General features: G+C 37.5%; 1 protein-coding gene across 2 annotated transcripts in view; it reads right to left on the bottom strand.

Moving 5' to 3' along the window:
- Positions 1–21,107, bottom strand: part of LRP6 (LDL receptor related protein 6) — a 129,005-nt gene that overhangs the window by 95,992 nt on the left and 11,906 nt on the right. Inside the window, exon 2 of one of the 2 annotated variants that reach the window (XM_027666257.1) lies at positions 17,315–17,708. The exons of the other annotated variant lie outside the window; for it this stretch is intronic. Within the exon in view, the coding sequence (XP_027522058.1) occupies positions 17,315–17,708 (394 nt within the window). The remainder of the gene's footprint in view (positions 1–17,314; positions 17,709–21,107) is intronic. 2 annotated transcript variants of the gene reach the window in all.

Below are 21,107 nucleotides of genomic sequence, written 5' to 3'. Positions count from 1 at the left end.
GCATCTTAAGTTGAATAATGGGCAAAACCTTTGAAAACAAAGACCCATAGTGATGCATCTTTCACTGTGAACACTGGAATAAAGAAAGCTTGGTCTTCTACATCATAGCTCGATTCCTCGAAGTTTAATGACAATAATGGCACTGAATGAAGCAAGTCCAGCCCCTACAGCATTTGGAGCAGGTCTGTCCCATGGGGATGCCGTGTTACAAACTTGCATGATGCCACTGGATTGGAAGGTCACTGAGAGATGAAGCTGGGGCTTAGCTTGACTGAAATGGAGTAACAAATTACAAAGATCAAATTGGGGCTTATTTTATGACTTAGACCTCAAATATCTACAGTATTCACACATGCATCACATATTAGCTACTAATGGTGTTTTTCCCTATTTTTAGGCTATTAGCAGTTCCTAGATCCATCATTTTTTTCACGTGTGTGCTCAGTGTTAGCTCAACATAACCCAGTGTCATATGCTCCACGTAAAGAGCTGTGAACATCATTTTTGTCAGCTACACAAACCTCAGATGCATAAATCTGTAACCTCAGAGGAGCTAATTAAGAGTACAGCGATGTTGTGCAGCAACCCTTTCCCTTGCACTCTTACACATGACCCAAGGTCAGGAGTGAAAATTGCCATCCATCACCAACTAACAAGTTTTGGTTTTTAATCCCATCGGCAAAGGTAGCAAGAGACACCAACCATCCATGTACGAAATATGTGGGAAGCTGGACAGCCAGCAGAGTTCTTAATAAAACTTCTTGTACAGAGAAACATTAGCTCTTATAGGACCACTGATGGGAAGGGCTTCCTGCTCATTTGGTTCAGTCCTCCAACGGAAGCGCTAATGTATGCCTGGACTGGTTTTGAGGTGTGCATATTTAACACAAAATTACCAAAGAAAACGGGTATTAGTTTGCAGCACAACCTGTCACTAATTACACCACTACCCCAAAATCCAATTCCCACACCATTAAGCAGTTCAGACACTTTGGATAAGAGCTATCTTGACAAGACTGGAGTGGTAGATGAGGCCCATGAGCTATTTATTTTGGCAGTACAATGATGCTGCTTCTTTTCTGTTCTTCCAATCCCACCCGTAGAAGCAAGAATGCATCCTTTGCTAGAAGGTGATGGAGTAAGAATATCTACCAAATGATAACAAGGGTCTGTTAAGCAACTGTGTATATTTCCTCTTTTGCATCTGCTTATATATTTAAATACAATACAACTTTCACAAAGTAAACTGCTCAGCATTGAGAGAAAAAGATGAACAGATTACAGGATGAATTGGAAGGCTGTTGCTGCAATTTAATGACAAGTAATAAAGAAAAATGCTTCTGTCTGCATTTCATAGCATGGACTTTGATAAGTCATCATGAAAATCAGACCTTTAAATAGGACTTGAAAAGTGTCTTAAAGTTTGTAGTAACCTTCAAAAAAAAGCACTGGTGAGCAAAAGCTGGAAACCTGATATAACAGCTTAGCAACTATTAAACAAAAGATTGCCTCTGAAAACAGTTGATGGATAATCAGCATTCCTATATGTCAACCAGAATCTACAACCAAGGTATACAGGTCAACCACACAGGAAGCTAAAACTTCTGACAAGGGGAAGAGGCTCCATCTCTCTTCAGCTGCTCTGTTTGTCTCCTGAAAAAACCAAAACAAACCTATACTTCTCTCACCTTCTTGCCTTCTAGGGTCTGCAAGACAGGTACTAAAATTCTGGTGACCCTGACAAGCATTAATTGTACCTTCCATCTAGGCAATACCCAGTGTAGTATAAATCACAGTGCCAAAATGAGGAAGAGCTGACAAAGGAATGAGAACTGGGGATGTGGAAAGGGCAGTACTTTTTTTAGCAGTAAGTGTTTTAGTCTCATCTAAGCCTTGTTGTAAGCAATGAAACAAACCCAAAGTTTACAAGTTATAACTGAAGTAGAACAGCATGTGACAATCACATTTAAAACTGAAAGATCTAAGAACAGTGAGATCACAAACTAACACAGCTGAAAACCCTCAACCATTTTATCAGCATACAGGCAGCTACTGTGGAATGACTGCAAAAGAGAAGGAAGTTCAAGGCTCCAACCATGTGACCCAGGATGACAGCCTAACAGAAAGCTGTCAAAACAAATGTTTCCACAAAAATGTCAATTTTGATGAATCACCACTTCTACAAAAATAAACTGTAACAGAATTCCACACCAACTTCAAATAACTGAAAATCTTCTAATGAAAGCGTTAGCTCTTACTTCACCATTTAATGCAGTTTATATAATTTATCTCCTCAAATTAAGAAGTCAGGTCAGCATCTCTGTCCTTTATAGACAGTTCAGTGGCACATGAGCAGCATGTTTTTTGCATTTGAGGATGGAGCAATGGCAAAAGAGTGCTTTTATCACAAACACTCCTAGAGTCTGTCTCAGAATCCTCCAAAGTGCTCCCAAAAGTGTTTATACTTATTCTAGGTTTTGAAACACATTTTTGTTTTTCCCCTTCTAATTCATCCAAACTGTTTGACAAGCAGTGCTGTTAGAACAAATCTGTAACAGCACAACCGCTGCTTCATTCGTTTTAAAACAATCACAAAAGGCTGGCACAGCATTGGCCCAACTCTGTGCCATTCAGGCAGAGAATCTCAGTCCCTCTTCCAGCAGGCATCTGCAGGAGCGGGAGGAGGGAAAGGAAACACAGAGAACTGTGCTGTGCTCACAAACCTGCTAAATATCATCAAATGTCTTGAAAAAGAAAGTTAAGGAAGGAATAGTGATTTGTTCAAAATTTCTCGTAAAAACAAACACACAATATACTACACAAAGAAGAATCAGAAACAAAATCTTCAGATATCCTTCCATTGAAAAATGTTGCAGTAAGCAGTGTATTTGCTCAGTGATACACTAATCACTCATTCCACTCAAATACAGTGATAAGGCAGACTGCAATGCTACCAAAACTTTTAGACATATTAAACCACTAAATATATGATGTTTTTGTAAAGTTACATGCTTGCAGCTATTGTCATTTCATGGCATAAAGTCTTCAACTAAATCTGTATTTAAACATTCCTTATATAAAGAATTAAGTTCTGAAGCTTGGATGGTGCAACACAACCATACAGTTATTATTTTCTACACACTGACTTGTGTAAAACAGCTGTTGACATTTTAAGAACCACCATGTTGTCTGGATGCTTGCTACTTTTTATCATGGCCTAATCAGGACTTGAGCATTCATTACACCCAGAATTATGCACAGAAGTCTTCCCTTTGAGAGACTATCTATCTACGCAAGTGGTTTGACAGCATTTCAATTTAAATTAAATAGCACATCACTCTCAACTAAAATATTCAGTTGCTAGGTTTCCTGACTTCATTCCCCAAGTTACATTCAAACTTTTACTAGACCAAAAACTCTCAGCTCATGCCCTTATAGACAACAAACCATCAATTAAACATTCCCCTAAGTGATTGCCTATTTAAGGTTTTATGCAGTGTTGTGATTTTTAAGCTATCATCTATAAACCTAAAGACAGAGGGTAAATATTTCCCTTACAAGCAAGACCACACATATTCCACAACAACCATTTTTCTACAGCACCAACAGTCTTCTACAGAGTAAATATCTGCAGAGTGGTGCTCACCACTCTTGCTATGGTCTAGTTCAGAAAACATCCACAGGTACGTAATACAACCCAGACATATATATAATTTGCAGCTCTGCCATTCTACCACAGACCCCATGAGACCCATCACTGCTGCCACTTACCCTCGGAGGACTCTGTCCCCAGTGCCTGGGAAGTGTTCTTAGTACTGTGAGGTGACAAGACCAAAACATTTGCCTGCAATAGTTTTTGCCATGTCCAAGAATCAGAACACAAATGACCAAGACAAAAGGGGAGACAATTTTCATTTCCTGAAGTCGCTACCTTCAAACTGCCCTAGCTTCAAACTAAGCCTGTGGACATTATCATTTTGCACAGGCTCCCTATAGCCTATACAGACCAGACCAGGTCATCTCACGAGTGAAGCTGTTCAGTCAGTCCCAAACAGCGAGGAAGTCAGTCAAGCAGTTCTGTACCATGGGTGCAGGTACAACCACTGCCCACCAACTCACGAAGCAAGGGCACATGACAACAGATGCCTCCAAGTGGACTTCAGTTCCAGTCTAGCAGCCACCATTTCCATGTGTTGGTGCACACATTATTCACACAATCATTCCACAAATCACCCAGTATTATACTTAGGTGTTTCTACGCAAAAAGAAGCTACACATAAAAAAAAAAAAAGCGTAAGTCTTTATGAGCAGCACTCCCAATACACATTTACCCCATTCAAAGTCACATTGAAAATTGTCACAGATTGGGGAAGACAATTTTATTACTGAATACACAGTGTTACCGTTAAAATGCCAGTTTAATCAAATGGTGCTTTCCTTCTGTCAGGAACAAAAGTAAGCTGAATGATCCCACAGATGAACTTCTGCTGATACATTTTGCCCATTCCCATGCTTCTGAAGAGATAAATAGAAGAACTGCTTCTCTATACAAATTCATTCAATGCACTCTGAAACAAGTCAAGACAAAACACTACAATGCAGATTAAAGGCTGAAAGAGCAGAACTCTTAAAAAGTGGTCAAAAAAAAAATTTGCTTCCTTTCATGGTACGTGAAACCAGCTCTACTTCTGATAACAGGAACATTTTGGTTGCAAAGAAGTGGTAGAAAGGAGAAAAAACAGAGCTTGGTGTTCATGTGTATTTGTGAAAAACACTACCAAGTCACATTATCTTCACTACTGGTTGTTTTTATTTAAGTGAAAACCTACTATCTTCCCACTCCACTTTCATACCTTCCCACTTCAACAGTTAACACAGGGATAGAGAAAACCCTAAATTCAGTCAAATCTGTGAAAAAGAGACCCAGACTAAAGTAAAACTGAATTCTGAACAAACCCATAGAACTCTTCCACTACTAAATTGCAGTTACCCTTGCTGAAGGGACAACATTATGCCCCAAACCAGAATGCTGCCCATAGCCACTACTGTCTCCAAAATCACCAGCTGAAAACAACTGCAAGTACCTCAAATCCTAAAGAGGGTAACAACAAATCTATCCATGAAAAAAAAAGTCTTGGATAAATAAGACACTTAGGTTTTGAAATAAAACTGGGCTTGGCCATTCCTGTCAACAGTTCCTATTGCTGAAACACTGAATAAGGTGTTGTAAGCAAATTAAGTACGTTACAAGGCATACGAGTTGCATAACTCAGTCTACAAATGTCTAGGTGGAGACTGTACTAGGCCATAAATTACCACTTTATTAACTTACATGATTTCTTGCCAGGCATAGAAACACCACTACCTTAAAAGAGTGTTGTCTTCGGTTATGCAAAACAGGGTAATTCTAGGTGAAACAGAACTATTTAAGGTCAAAAGGTTTGTTATGTACATAGTTTGCCTACAACTTTTTTTTGACTCTCTGTGTATATCAATCGTTCATATCATTTTATGATTTTGGAGTACTAATTTTTTTTTTTTAAAGACCGAAAACTTCACAGTTAATGACACAAAGAAAACTTCTTGACCATGCTCACACCAAAGGAAATTTATTTGGATGCAACAGAAAATCACGAAAATGGCAAGTTTCATGGTTCATGAGAATAATATATTTGCCAGGAAGATACATGTGCAAAAGAAGAAGGTAGCCGTTATTTTTTTAAAATGAATTAAAAGAAGTATCAAGCATAAAAATAACCAGATACTTGTTCTCACTATCTAGCTTGGGCATTTTTCAAATTCTCAGCTAAACTCTTTTTCATTAACCAAATTTGGGGCATACTTACATGGGGAGAACAGCCATTACTTGCACTGTTTTAAATGTTAGTTTGGTCTTTACTTAACAGAAAAAATACATAAATTAAGCTTATTCGTATCCTTTACCATCTCTAGGGGAAAACCTTGAAGTTAATATTCGGTAGTTCCTGAAAAGAAGTTTTATATAGTATCTAGGTCCTGCACTAAGAAAACAATCATTTAAGTCTGGACACTGGAATGTCACAAACTCTCTTTGTGCAAAATCACAGTTCTCTGCCTAAGCAGCACACTCAACACTGTTATGGCAAAATAACTATTAATACTGTGACTTTATCTGTCCAAGCTTCATGGTATACTATAACAAGCCAGCCTGAAAAACCAGACAGTTCACAAGACAGATCCTAAGAAGCACCTCAAAGATACTTCGGAAAACAGAACTTCAGAACGAAAAGAACTTAAAAGTCACAACCCCTAGTGCTTACATTATATACACTACCCCCCAAAGTAGATGGTAAAGCATACTTCAAAAATTGAAAGTTGGAAAAGTCGATGGTGTACGTTGTGGGGGTAAATGGAGGGGAGAGAACAAAAGAGAATGGCACAATTAAGTGATCTTGATAAATATGTTTTTTTAAAAAGTCTCATCTTTCCCTACTTTAGAATGTAAATATTTGCTTCTAACTATCCTTTTTTTAATGCAGAAACTTCACTGAGTACAACTATTTTCAGAATACTACCCACTCTTCTATTAGCACAATTTTTTTAAGTATATTTACTTTGTAAATTTAGTTAATAGTTAACTGGTTCTGCAGATTCTTTCACTGGCACAAAACAATTACTTTTTTTACTTGAACTTGAGCAGGCAATTGTGAATTCAGGAATGACAATCCCCAAACAAATTCAGTCTTGGAAATCAACAACAGAAGAATCACGCCAGATCATTCATGAGCTTAAGATTAGAGAGGCAGCACTCCAGTTGAGGTTGAAGTATCAAGTAACTACTATAGACGACCTTCCACTTGATTTCACAAATGTTCTCATCAAGCCTGTTCAATTTTTTAGGGTCACTTTCTTTCCCTTTGTCTTTTCTTTCCTTAAATATAGGATTTCTGATTATAAAGAGCTGCACAGGTGGCCCTTTAGCATCTGTAATCCTATTCTCACTGGAGAAAATGGGAAGACTCTTGTCTCTGTACAGTCCCTGGATGACCATTAAGTCTATCAAAGGCTCAGTAGTTTTTGAGTTTTCTCTCAGTCACTTCTTGGCTCTATTTCAGCCATGTCCTGCTGGACATTTAAAAGTTGATGCACAGAAATCCTCTATATTCTGACTTTGGTTTTCATTTTTTAATTTCCATTAGCTAATTATTTGTGTAATACCAGTTGATAGCATCCATTTTATATGAAGGGGGTACAAAGAAGACAGAACTTGCAACAATAGGGCCACACTGAAATATGGGTTTATAGGGAATCTGCCCTAGACAGAGAAAGCTGGGACTGAAAGCAAAGAGACTCTTTTATATTTCATGGTTATCAATAAGACCGCCCTTTGGCTACTTCCTAAACAGGGGGTAAAATGCTCTGGTTACATAAGCTGATGAGAGATCACAGATTTTAATGACACTAAACCAAATATATTTATATAAGAACTTAGTTTTTCAAGTCTCGTTTCCTCAGTTTAGAAGCTCAGTTTTCCAACTCTCATTTCTGCCTTGAAATAGAAGAACATTTTTATGCAAGGAAAGAATTCTTCTCTACTTAAGTAACAAATTTCTGTCAAACCTCAAGAACACATTGGACTTTCATGTTTTCTTAGTATCCATCATTTAAATCCAAATTTGGTTTGTAGTTATAAAATACTGATTAGGACTATATAATTTATTTAATGCTAAAGCTTTTAGTGGTTATGAGCAGCAATCAGACCTTTACTAAAACAAATCTCTGGTGATGGTATTGACTAGTTGGCCAAGCCATCCTACGCCTGCCAGCTCAGTGATGAGGGCTGGCTTGAACACCACATCCAGCAATCCTTCTCCTCAGTCAAGCAACTACTTCTACACTTGTGTAGAGAGAGAGCAAGAAAAGCTCAGTCAGAACCTCCAGTTATCAGTTCTGGCCACAATAAGCACATTATTACTGTTTAAAACAGTATGTCATCCTATTGCAATAAAACATCAAATTGTTTACTCGGGAAAGCACAGTAAAATTACCGCACAACCTATACTTTTATACAGTTAACAGAACATTTGTGTGAAATCTCATGACCACGTGAAGCACCAGTTTACCAACATATGCAGGGACAATAAAACCAGACAATTCTGCACTATTAACAACTGCTTAAGCTCCACGGCATGTCAAGGGCTTACAATAAGAAATAGGCAGGTTTTGCTTTATGCATCTTAAAGTGTTCTTCCACAACATTCTTACAGTTCAAGACCTGCCTGAGCCCACTGCTTTATAAACCACACGTACCTAATTTTTTTCCCACCTTAATTTTTACCCACACTAACCAGGGTTGTATCCAGATCTAAACATATACTTTCACAGAAAGCATTTTTTTAAATATACACAAGAAAAATATATGCTGAAAACAATATAAATATCAAAACACCATCTTTTATTTCAGGAGTAAGTTTGCCAGAGTTTAACCTGGAGGTTAGACCATGATATAAGGCACAGTTTTATTCTATGACAAAACATGTGGTTTTACTAAAAGAATCTTCTGCTCAAGAATCGAAGATATTTATATGCATCACTACAATATATAGCAAAAAAATTACACAAGCTTAATTTGCAAGACAATTTTCTTGAATTTTAAGGGAATTTTTAAACAATCTGCTAGAGCAGAGATCATACTTATCCTTTAAATAAGAAAAATAAATTTCACACTTAACAGATTTATTTAGAAGAAAGCTCTTCAACTTGACAATGCTCTTAGTTGCATCATTTGCTATCTTTACTATTTCTCGCTTGAAATGACAAAGAAAACTTAATACAACTGATACTTTACACTGAAACATGGAATTAAAGATATAGAAGTGAGAAATTACACAGTTCCCATGAGAAATGAAAATGTAAAGTACGTGTTAAAGAACTCTGGGGAAAGAAAGGAGGCGGGGGAGGAGGGTGGAAGACAGGGGTCCAGAATGTTGAATTTGTTTTTTTGAAAGTGTTATTAGAAGGATTCTAATGAAACCATCAGGGTCCAGAAAATGAGTTACTGCTCTTTATATTTCTACTCATCAGTCCAAGAGGAAAAAAGGTTTCCATATTTATGGGCATTTGGGGATTGCTGTTTGTGTTTGGTTTTCTTTTGGAGGTGGGGCTTTGGGGGGTGGGAAGGAGGTGTTTTGGGAGTGAGTTCGGGTTTTAGGTTTTAAGGTAGAAAACAATTAGGCTGTTTCAAGTATAAGCTACTAGACACAGACACCACAAATACACATCACTTATACATTCTCACCCACACTTATGCATTTAGAGTACACAATTTAAAATCCAGAGCATTACTGTGGAACAGCATCCCTGACCCATCTGCAGTGACTGTGCTTCCACTGACAAGGCTATGGTTTTTCCTACTACTTTCTTTCATTAGAGAACACCCACAACTGGGCCAGATGTTTTAACAGCAGCCTGGAAGGGAGGATCCCCTACCAAGGAAACAAACTGAGCAGAAACTCACAACTTAGGCTACAGTAATACAACAAAGAGTTAAAAGGAGTAATTTCTTTCTCCAAGTGTCAAGCAGAAATCCAAAGCACTAACTTTTGCTTTGCTCAGCTTATTTTCAGGTCTTATATACAAAGACCTTGAAATGGTAAAATAGCGTTAGTTCAGATATAGGCTAAACTGACAACCCTGGCACTCTGTAATGTGTCTCCTCTCCTGGGGTCACCACACAAGTTCTCAAAAGGTTTATTTAGATATTTTATTAGGTCACCTCAACATTTGTCCCTGGTATGTCCTCCTTTTTCACTAGCTGAACTGTAAAAGCTGCGTTTGTTCAGCATTCTCTCTACAACGTATTATCCTGTGACATTTTATCTGACCATTCTACAAAGAAGACAGCACTGATATACACTCATTCTCCTCAGGGATAGTCTTATTTTTTTCCAGGAATGCAGCCAAATAAAGATGGTTCTTCTGTAGACTTTTTTCTTTGTTAATCATGCCTAAATTTCATATAGCTGAGTGCTCTGATTTTCATTTTTAAACAAACTTAATCCATAGTTTACCTAAAGAATATTATCAGTCTGTTTCAAGTCATGCTATCAAGGGAATTTATCAGCTTTCTTCAAGAAATGAGCCATAAATCAATCTTTTTTTTTTTGGTCAACAATATAAATCCAATGATCAACTTCCTCCAGAGGAACAAAGGCAACTTTCTGCTCCATTTTCTACAACACAGACCAAACCTTTGATCTAAAGTTAGGGGCCAGACTTTACGCTCTAAAATGGACACATTTCAGTAACTGCCCAAAACACTGATGGAGGACCCAGCCAGTACACCACCAACGAACCCTATCCTGATTTTAAAAGAAGGAAACGTAAGATTCCTTGTTCCAGTGCTCCTCCTTTCATCTGCACACTCCAGGACTCACTGAACAAGCAGAGTCATCACTGATAAGGTGACGGGCACTGCAGCTCCTCTCCCCCACTGCAGCTCAGGCGGGGTCTACATTTCTACAAATGCCTTTGTCGGGAGTGCAGTGTGTCGGTGTGTTGGCTGATGTATCACAGCAAGAACCCTGAGTACAATTTCATGTGACGGCAGAAAGTGTGTTTGTGACAGTGAAGCTTATTCAGAAAGGAAGACAGTTGCAGGATGTACAAAGGAAGATTAAACCACACTGCAACAAGCTGTAATCACTAAAGGTTAATTTTGCCAATAAACGTCTTTTAGTACAGATCTGCTTTAACGCACATTGTGTGCAATGCTCATCATCATTTCTGGAAAACAATTCCCTCTATAACATCTTGCCTTGAAATAGTAAAGAGCTTACAAACCAAACTTTTCCCTAAGATGAAGTATAAAAATAATTTCTTGCAATTGTTAAGTTTAGTTAGCTGCAATGGTTTTAGTGAGCAATCACAAGCTCCTTGCTAGAAGTCTTAATAGCTGGCATGGATTCTGAAGTAATGATTTCCTGACAAACACTGCCAAGTTAATGTAAGTCACATTTGGGGAAGAAGAGGATTATTTGTAGGGTTTTTTTTACTCTGGTCCCTTCCACAGAAACCACAGACATTCTTTAAAGCCTCTCTGCTTCCTTAACAATCAGTGCTACTTTGGAATTCTCAAGCAAGAACACAGAATGAACAACATATCAGATTATAACTCTCACTGTAAATTAATATGGTCCCTGTGAGTTCCTGTTGGTAGTTATTAAAAGTTGTCTTAGAATTATTTTAATTTTTAAAAGTGTGTGAACAAATATTTTTAAATTAACTTCATGCTTAATAGAAGTCTAAAATAATGATTTTTTAAAATTCAATAGGTCCTCATAGTCTAGGCTTGGATGTTAAGTTATAATTGCAGGGACTGAAAATGCAGATACAGAAGCATACCCAAGGACTCATCACCAGAGCTTATTCATGCAGATCAGAAATTACTACCTTAGTTTAAATAAAGACTGGATGCAAATATCTGAAGCATACATTGATATTTTAGAGCAAGTTGCATAAAGTTTACTAATCATCGTCACCCTAATACTGCAATGCTGAGGTGCGTGTTATGGGACAGACCAAATCATCCTTTGAAAGTTAACTTAAATTGTCAACTATCTCTCATTTCACACACCATATTCACAAGTCTCACTGGAACAAGTCTGAAACTGAACACAAAGTGGAAAAAAAGCCAATTAACTTAGTGTTCTGACAAACTCTACAGTGCTTCAAGATGCTACTAACTTATTCACAGAAAAGTTGGCAGAAGGGAAAGCTCAGCTCTCAATTGATCCGGTCCACAGTCTTGTTTTCTAGCCCAGAACCTGAATGAAGGAGGTGAGGTTGAAGGACTATTTTCAAACTTGCCTACAGCTAAAAGCACCTACAGCTTTGTTGTATGAGTCTATAAGAAAAATGTTTGTCCTGCACAAATCGTTTTTGTGCACTCTAGTTTGATTTCTAATAAGCCAAATCTCTCCCATGCTTTTTATAAAGGGAAACCTACGTAAAACACCTTCAAAATAAAGAAAATATACTAGCAAGTATGTTCCTTTGAGTTCCTGGCAACCTCCTGCAGTAGGGTGAGGACAAGCAGACAGTGGCAGTAACATATAAAACCAGCACAGCAAGATTTACAGGAGAGGTCACCTCTCCAAGTCCTCACTCTCTTTTAAATATGTGGTTTTCTGGTTACCTTCCTTCACCTCCTCCTTCACAAGAGGAGCAAACATGATGAGAAAGAAGCCAACATTTTGAGCTGTGTAATAAAATGAAACCTTTACAATTTCAGCATCTACCCAGCACTGAAACATCCTAGCATTGGACTGGAAACCAGCATCATATGAAGCATACATGACAAATCTCAAACAAACTTTGCAAAGTTTTGTGACAGAAACTTTGAAAATTAACTATCAATGAGATTAAAACAAAACAAAAAACACTCCAAAGAAAATCAAACAAACAAACCCCTAGCGTTAATATTCAAGGCTATTAAAGTAAGTGAATAGTGTCTGATCTTATTTCCCAGTAGCCACAAAGATCTTCATAGAAGCAAGAGCCAAATCCCAAACACCTTAAGCTTCAGAAGCAGAGGGAGTTACAATAGTTCTGGGACAGAAGATGGCAAGGACATTTCAGGTGCCATGCTAGCCTCTTGCAGGATGAAGCACTGCTTCGCATGCTGTTGGGTTTTGAATCATGCAGTATAATCCTGGCCTAGGCAACCTTCTCTGCTTTGTAGTCTCCCATGCCTGGAGATTCAGGTCACACAACAGTCCTCCTGCTAGGATCATCCAGCTACTAGCACCATCAGTGCTGCATTTTAAATCTTCCAGGAGTTACATGCAGCCCAAGAGGCAAGGTAGGCCACTCCTGATGCAGTTTCATCAGGACAACCTATGCAATACTGTTGCAATCTTTTGAGTTAGCTTAATTACCTTTAAGTAACCAAAAAATATCTTGTGGTTTGTTTACTATCCCAGCTATTACCAGAATTTAGTGAAGTATTTGCAACCAACATCTTCTGATAAACAGAGCCTCCTTAGGTGAAGAAAGATTAAATACACCTTCTGTGTCTCTGTGCCAATATCACAGCAGTCCGCAGATTTTGTATAACACTTGCCTGCACATCACCTATAAAACCTAGAAATTAATTCCTCAGGACACAGGCCAGGCCATGCAGCAAACAATTAGCTGAGTGCACCAATCTTTCACCTGTGAAATGTTAATATCAGCAAAGGAGCAGCAGAAAGATATTCAGTCAGACGCAATCTGCTCAATGGAGAAATGGCATCAAGCAAGAGAAAGTATGAAGCAAAGCCTTATTTGCATTATTTGGGGAATTTACATCTAAAGTGCCATTTTATACAATAGTAACTTGCATGCAAACTAAAAACCCTTCACTGTACAAGTGAATTTGCAAAGAAATTCTGTTTGGTTTTTTTTGTTTTAAAATGTTTTTTTTTCCCAAAATCAAAGGTACTGTAACTGTAATTAGAACTGTCCATTTCCCTTTTCTTATACTCTTGTATAACATCTACCACTCAGCAGAAGTACTACCAGTTCCCACGAATTTTTGTTACAACGTGCAGATGTAAGTCCTGTACTACAGTAGCTTTTGTGCTTGACATGCTCAGACACAAGTTTCCAACTTCCAAAGAAACAGAAGAAGTAGGTCCATAAAGTATGTGCTCCCTGCAAAGGTTTCGCATGAAAAAAATAAGTTCGTTGGGGGAGGGGTACCCATTAAACCTGAAGATCTTCCCTAACATGCAGAGTACTTAATCCAGAAATCAACTTCAGCTGCCATAGCTCTTTGTACTCTAATTCCATTCATTAACTGAAAACCTTTACAACCCAAAAGTTTTGGATTGAGCTTAACAATTAAGGTAACTCTATACAGTCACTTGATTTAGAACATGTCCTGAAAAGCAAGTAATTAGTTACCACTTCTAGGAGGCACTTAAATTCCCTTTGTAATGAACAACACATCCAGAAGTGAGAAAGGCCAGTTGATTTTGATAATGCTCCTTATGAAGAAAGCTGATCAAGTTGTCTAAAGGGTAATTTTGATGTAACTATGATAACAAAGTCTTTTCCATGAGCACAAAAGGGCTGCACAATTTTTAAAACAAACAAACCAACCCAACAACACGAGGAAACAGCAGTACAAATATACAATACTGCATTTTCAAGTAGTACTTGGTCAAGAATCTGGATATGCCTTTTTTTTTCTTTTTGTTTTTTCCATCTTGACTGCTGAAGCAGAAAAACTTCTTTTCCACTTGCTCAACTTTCAAGTGCTCTCCTGCACTTGGTGACCTAACACCTGGTCTTCTCCCGGCAAAAAGTCGACATCACAGTGTCAGCGCTATTCCCAGCTGCTGATCTTATTGAGAAGGATCTCGTGGTTAACACCAGCTGGGAAAAAACAGTTCCAGAAAGGATGGCTAGGACCAAGAAACCTTCCTGAAACTGCCCTGAAACCTGCTGGCTCACTTCAAAAGAAGGCTGAACAAACACTCCCTTTCCCTTCATTTTCATCTGAAGTCCCTTCTCTTTCCTGGTACACACACAGTATTTTATTGAGTATCAAGACAACTAAAATTGAAAAAATTCAAGTAAGTTGTAGCGTACGAATGTGAGCAATGAGAAGCTCAAACCTCAAAATGTATGTAGGAGAAGAATCTAGACAGTTCATATTTTAATGCCTTCTTAGATGAAAATAGGACAGTAAAACATTTCATTTTTACTACACGGGACACTGCCAGGAAAATGCATTCTTCATGACTACATATTTGTGCTAGCTTATACAGTTCTTAACATTTCACTTCCAAGTAGGCATTCTCATGTTTTCAGCAAGATAGATACATTTAATAAACAGACATCCCAACACAGAAGAGACTAGTACTGGTACTTAAATCAACTTCATCATGAAATACTTACGTATGCTACTTTAGACATTTGACAATTTAACTTTGATGACAAACTGAACTTGTTGATAAAGATGACCTTTGTGTAATTTTTGCTGCTAAATCATTTCTTTTCATGAATTACAATCTTATAAAACTGTATATAAAATAAACATCAGTTGAGTATAACAGGAGATGGATTAGACTGCAGGAAAATGAGAAGGGTTTTGCTTTTCCAAGTTTCAGATTTTATTAGCTGCTCTTAGAATTTTTTATTACTTATTCCTACTGCTATTTGCTAGGTAACATCATGAAACCAAAAGACAATTACAGGGCTAAAAAAATCTAAATACTAGTGAAAGAAGCAAGCATACAAGGAGACTTTGGGGAATTATTTATTTATCTTTTTAAATTTACATCTCTGTGTTGATGCCACCCTTCCATTGAAGGGTTCTGAAAGGTTCTGAAATATAACCAGATTTATTAAAAGCTGAAAGGTCTTCTGTAATAAAATTGCATACAAGAACTGCAATTTTTGCAACTGCAATATGGCAAGACAGAAGCTGGCTATATTGCTCTATTACCTTCTTAAAACATACTCTTCATATAACAACTTAAAGTGACCTCTTCAAAAATGCAGCAGAAAAAAATGTTTTGTCCCTTAATTACAGTTGTTGGAGGGTTTTTTTGTTTTGGTTAGTGGGGTTTTGTTTGGGTTGAGGAAGGGGGTTTGGTGTTTTGCTTTTTTTGAGTTGTTTTAGATTTAGGCATATTGAAGTGTTTCCTACTGATTTAACAGATCATCAATATGAAACAAGTTACAAGCTTGCTTTACCTTTGAGCTATTTAATTTTTCTTCTTATATTTTCCTCTTAGTGTAAAGTACTAGAAAGAATGAAAGAGTATGCAATCATCTAGTATGGATCACTGAACACATTACTGTCCAGATTCAGAAAATACAAATACTGCTCTAAAAAAAAAAGACCAACTGGCTTCACAACAGTGTGTTATTCCTAACTAATAAGAATCTTGATCTCTCTGGTTACAAGCCAAATCAAAACCACCTTGATTGTGTTTTTCCTCCCCTTTTCTCTCAGTTTTGGGATGGTGGGTGGAAGGAGCATGAGCATTACACTTTTCTTGCACTCTTAAATGGTTTTAGAATCTACTAAAATGAAACTAACACTATCATTAGCTCCAATTTACAAGTTGTAAATACATAGAAGAAGCATAAATCCATCCTTCTGTTATTTCCAAAGCCTGAAATATATGTAAGGAAAACCAAACTTCTGTTTTTAAATTGTCAAAGGACTATTGAAACTGTGGAAGAAAATATTCAAGATACAGTATTTCTAAGAAGTTCAGGAAAGAAGCCATGTTTTGCAGAGATTTTTCTTCTTCTGGAGGAAAAGAGCCAAACAAACTAGAATGCAAAGAAGTAGCATGCAGCGAAACACAACCCTCATCTTAGCAAACAAAAAAGGCACCAACCCTCCCTCCCCACCAAAAAAGTTGGCTTAAAAAAATATGTGCAATAGCAGTACAATAGATTAATTTTCTTGCTTGTTCAAGGAAAAAAAAAAGATAGTATAAATATGTTCTCTATTATAGATAGAAAAAATTGTCAGAAGCATTAGTCTTCTAACACACAGTATTAGTCTTCCACTTTGAGAGAGCCAAACATCTTATCACAGGTGACTACCTATGAGGTAACCTCAAGCTAACCGTTTAAGTAACATCACTAAAAACACTGCTGAATTTTGCATTTTTGGCAAACACTACTTTGTCCCAAGAACAGAGATAAAAGGTTCTACTGTAAGCCACATCCAGAGACTCTAATGACGGCTGAGAAAACTACATCAGTTCTAGAATGGGCTAAGCCAAAACACAGAATTTTTTTAAAGAGAAGTTCCCTCGAGGGTAGAGAGAGGAACTTTTCTGTAAATTTTCTGGTTAAATGCCAGAACACATCTCAAATTATTATTAGTACAGTATATTGATTTATCTCATTTCTTCAGATGTTTCAATAAAGCATGAATATCAATAATTATTAAAGATCCAAAAATTACTCGACATGTCAGAGACGCACAAGTCTGACTGTCCACATGCAGCTGATGGTCTTTAGAGCACAGCAGATTGTATTAGGTTTTACATTAGAACTTCTCCATTTCTGTTAATCTTCTGCACAACTGCCAAAAGAAATTTCTACTTTTTTAAAGTCTAGTTGTTCACAAACCATTATGAATGCAATTTTAGAAGTGCAAATTGTTTGCAAATCACACTAATAGAAAGTGAAGCAAATAATGCAAACTGGCTTAGGATAACTTCAAATACAGTACCATCACCTATTTAAAACCATTCAACAAGCAAGAAATAGTACAAACTTCGATATTTGTAACTACTTTGTTTTAACAAAGACTTACCCTCTTCCAGGATCTAAGGCAATTGCTCTGGGTTGATCCAATTCTTGCCAAAACAAAACTTTTCTCAGTGATCCGTCTAAATTAGAAACCTCAATCCGATTTGTTTCAGAATCTGTCCAGTATAATTTTTCTCCCAGCCAGTCACATGCCAGCCCATCGGGTGACAGAAGTCCAGAAATGACCACATTTTGTACACTCCCAGATTTATTGAATTCTGTTCGTTTAATGGCTTCTTCACTGACATCACTCCAGTAAATCAACCCCTTTACAAACACAAAGTCCACTGCTGCTGCGTCCTCTAAGCCACCCACGATCACGGTGGCATTCTCCTTCCCATTGGCAGCGTCCACCAGTCGCAGATCCCGTCGGTTCGCATACAGCAACAGCGGGGCAGCTTCAAATAGGAGAAATAAGGGGGGGGACACACAGACAGATGTATTAACGTCACTCATATTAACTGTAAGTTGCACTATGATGGTGCATCAGGCCATTAGTACCTACTAATGTAAGAGTATTTTTAAAAAAAATAAGAAATGGTGGGGAGACATTTAGAGGTTTGACTAAAAAGCACTGACTTTTAAAGCTTTTCGACTTTGTTACAAGCCAAGATCGTGCCTTTGTAACAGGTAGCTCAGTATTCTGGGTTGTGCATTATTAAAATAGCAGTAAAGAAGAAAGGAGAGAACAAAGAAAATGGGGGGTTGAAGTACCCAAATGACACTGTTCTGTACAGAAGGACATTTAAATAAGAATAAGGAAGACAAGAGTAAAGCAGTTTTCTAAGTACTTAGTGCTGGCCCATCTAAGCAATGATTATTTTTCTTTATAGAATTTAGCAATATACACACCACTTCAATAACACCATAATTCATGTCAAGCTTTTAAAGTGACCTGCATGTTGATATTCCCCAAAATTATATACCTCAGACATTTTACATATAATACAAAAAATCCAAAATTCATTGCACAGCATGAGACATGCTGGTTTAGTGTCGAAAGTGGTATGAGGAGGTAGGGAGAAAAATAACTCTATAGGTATGGACAGACAACACTGAGTTCTTTCAAACTCAGGTCTACCACTCCTGTTTAGTTCTCTAACACAAAGCCTTTATTTTACAGGCTTTATTTGCTTACTCTGTCACTTTTCACAGTATATTTTTCATAAAAACACCTAAGATGACTAATGTAAAGCAGCAGCCATGAAAACAGATAGTTTCTTAAATGTAATATGCCTGCTTAATTGTCCTTAATCACAAGCTATATACAGTATGATGCAAATTCCAGCCTCATTCCTTCTTCAACAAAAGGTTACAAAAAATACTACATTTGTATAAGGCAGTCACATCCTTTTAAATTGACTATCGGAAAACATTTCAACCTTTCCCTGTATTTACTCAGAAACTGTAGCAACAGAGCTGTACAAAGGAATTGAGAGAAATACTATGAGTGTCATACTAAATGCTCTTCTGCCTGTCACCACACAAATTTCACTAGGAACTTGAGGATTTATTCATCAGCAGAGATGGGCACTTTGAACTTGCAGAAGGACGTACGGCCTAAACAAAAGGTTTTCATTTATAGAGCCAAAGATGTGTATGGTTCAATAATGTAAAGGCCACACTGCCAGAAGAGATACAGTTCCTTATATGAGAAACTTGCACTGAAATTAGAAATATTAACACAGGGATAAATTCAAAAGCTAGTTTCTAAAATCAGACTACTCCCTTTTGCACCACAAAACAATTTCCCAAAGACACTGTCACATATGAATTGGGGGAAGCTGAAAGAACTGAAAAGTTCCTTCATCTACCTCCAATTACAAGAGTTCTGCTATACAAGTTTAGGGGTGGTGGGGAGCGAGAGTTTTGCTGGGGGGTTTTAAAAAATTAATCGCTTAGACTGTCATCCTAAAGTTAGAAACACTGAATATAAACTCATTTATGATCTTTAGACAGAAGGAGGGAGGGATGAAACTTTGTTTGTTTTAGTAATACCAAATTTGTATTTGTATTCTCCCCTCTCCAGAAAGCAATTTTTAATTGTGCAAAACCCCATTCAATTTAAAGATTATCTTTCCATGGAGAAGCAGTAGACTCTTTTAAATCAGAAGCAGACTCTTTATATTAAGAAGGTTTATTTTTACCTTACTTTGCTATCTCCTTCCCTTCCTTGCATAATTTCCCACCTCCCTAAGATTTAAAATTAATTACAATAGATTTTCTTGAAGTGCGGGGTTGCTTATGCTTTTTTGAAAAGTATTCAACAGACTGCAAGGTGTAAAAAACCAGTACTGTAATAAAACCATCTACTTTTTAAAGCCTGCATACAATTGCAACCTGAAAAATCTAGTTAACAGCCAGCTCAGTGTCATCTAGTGCACCATAGGAAAGTGTGCAGGCAACTGGCAGAGCTTTCTCTAACAAGACAGTATGTCCAGCATTTGAAAAAAAAATTGTAAATCCACACACAAAGGAGTACAACCTCCATTTTTATGAGCAACATGGAGTACCCCCACACACAGCATGCACTGAACTGGAACACCAGGCATGTCAAGTGTAATCACCAAGGCCTGAAGGCACTGCTGAGCCTATCACAACCACACTGCATAGGTAATTCACTCCTTGCTGGAGCTCAGAGCTGCCTGAGGAAGGACCAGGGAAAACTTCCTTTTCATCAGTGGTACAAGTTACGTAAATGATGACTCAGAAGAAACACAGCTACACCGAGGATGTGCAGCTTCATGCAAGTTGATTCAAAGCCACTTGTAATGCATTCCCTAGGGCTGGCAGATGAGGATGTAAAGCTTTCCAATGTCTTGCGACATTCAGGAATGAAACCTGCATCACCAAAATTATAAAAAACGGGTTTGTTCCCCCACCGCCTCCAACCCTTCCCAGAAAACACAAAGGCTTCCATGTCCTATAAAACCCAGTTACTGAAGTTGGCAGCAGGCAGCATTAGTACCCGGTATCATCTTTGCATTTACTTTGCTCAGACAGCAACACCAAAACGAAAATTGTGCCAGAAGTTTTCTTGTCCCAACTTTGAAAGAAGCATAGGACACTGCAAAGATGACTTCCTTGAATAATGAAGTTATGAACTATGGTAATAACCTAAGGGAAGAAGTCCAAGAGAAACTCCTTTCAAAGCTAGGCAACTACTTTGCAGTTTAAGTTATAATGGGGCAAAAAGATATAACTCAGAGTGGGTTTTTTTAAGAAGCTGAACTCTTTACATGTTTTTATTTCTCCTTCTGTAGACATCATAAAAGCATATATTGTAACTGCAACAAGTTACAATACACTGAAAAGAACCACACATTTTCAAAAGAAAAAACATCCACCTTGGAAATCAAAAACTGAAACAGTAGTGAATATTACCATGTCCTCTATCACCTGAGAGGTCTACATGCAGTTTATTCATTTAATTAAAGTGCCCAATACAAAGTAAAAGCTATGCTTATTTATAAAATAAGGGTAGTTTTGTAGCCACTAGCAGGAACAAATGTTCCCTTAAAGAACATAAAAGTTACAAACCCTCAAGTTTAACACATTTCAACTGCAATAAAAATAACTTAAATTGCAAGAAACTCCTGCCAGTAGTGATCACTGAGCCTATAACTGCTTCTTAACTCAAATATTCACGTAAGACCTTTCCTAAGTTTACCACATTCAGTATTAAAGTTCAGACATTGTCTTTTTTGCCTTACCTTTACAACTAGAATTCTCACTGCCGCCTTCTCACCGCCAAACTCCAGTTCTTGTACCATGTATTTCTCTTGGTTGCAATTCCT

The sequence above is a fragment of the Corapipo altera genome, unplaced genomic scaffold (genome assembly GCF_003945725.1).
Source record: "Corapipo altera isolate COAL_440 unplaced genomic scaffold, ASM394572v1 317, whole genome shotgun sequence".
In the NCBI taxonomy this organism is placed as follows: domain Eukaryota; kingdom Metazoa; phylum Chordata; class Aves; order Passeriformes; family Pipridae; genus Corapipo; species Corapipo altera.
This window is presented reverse-complemented; position numbering and strand designations above follow the sequence as displayed.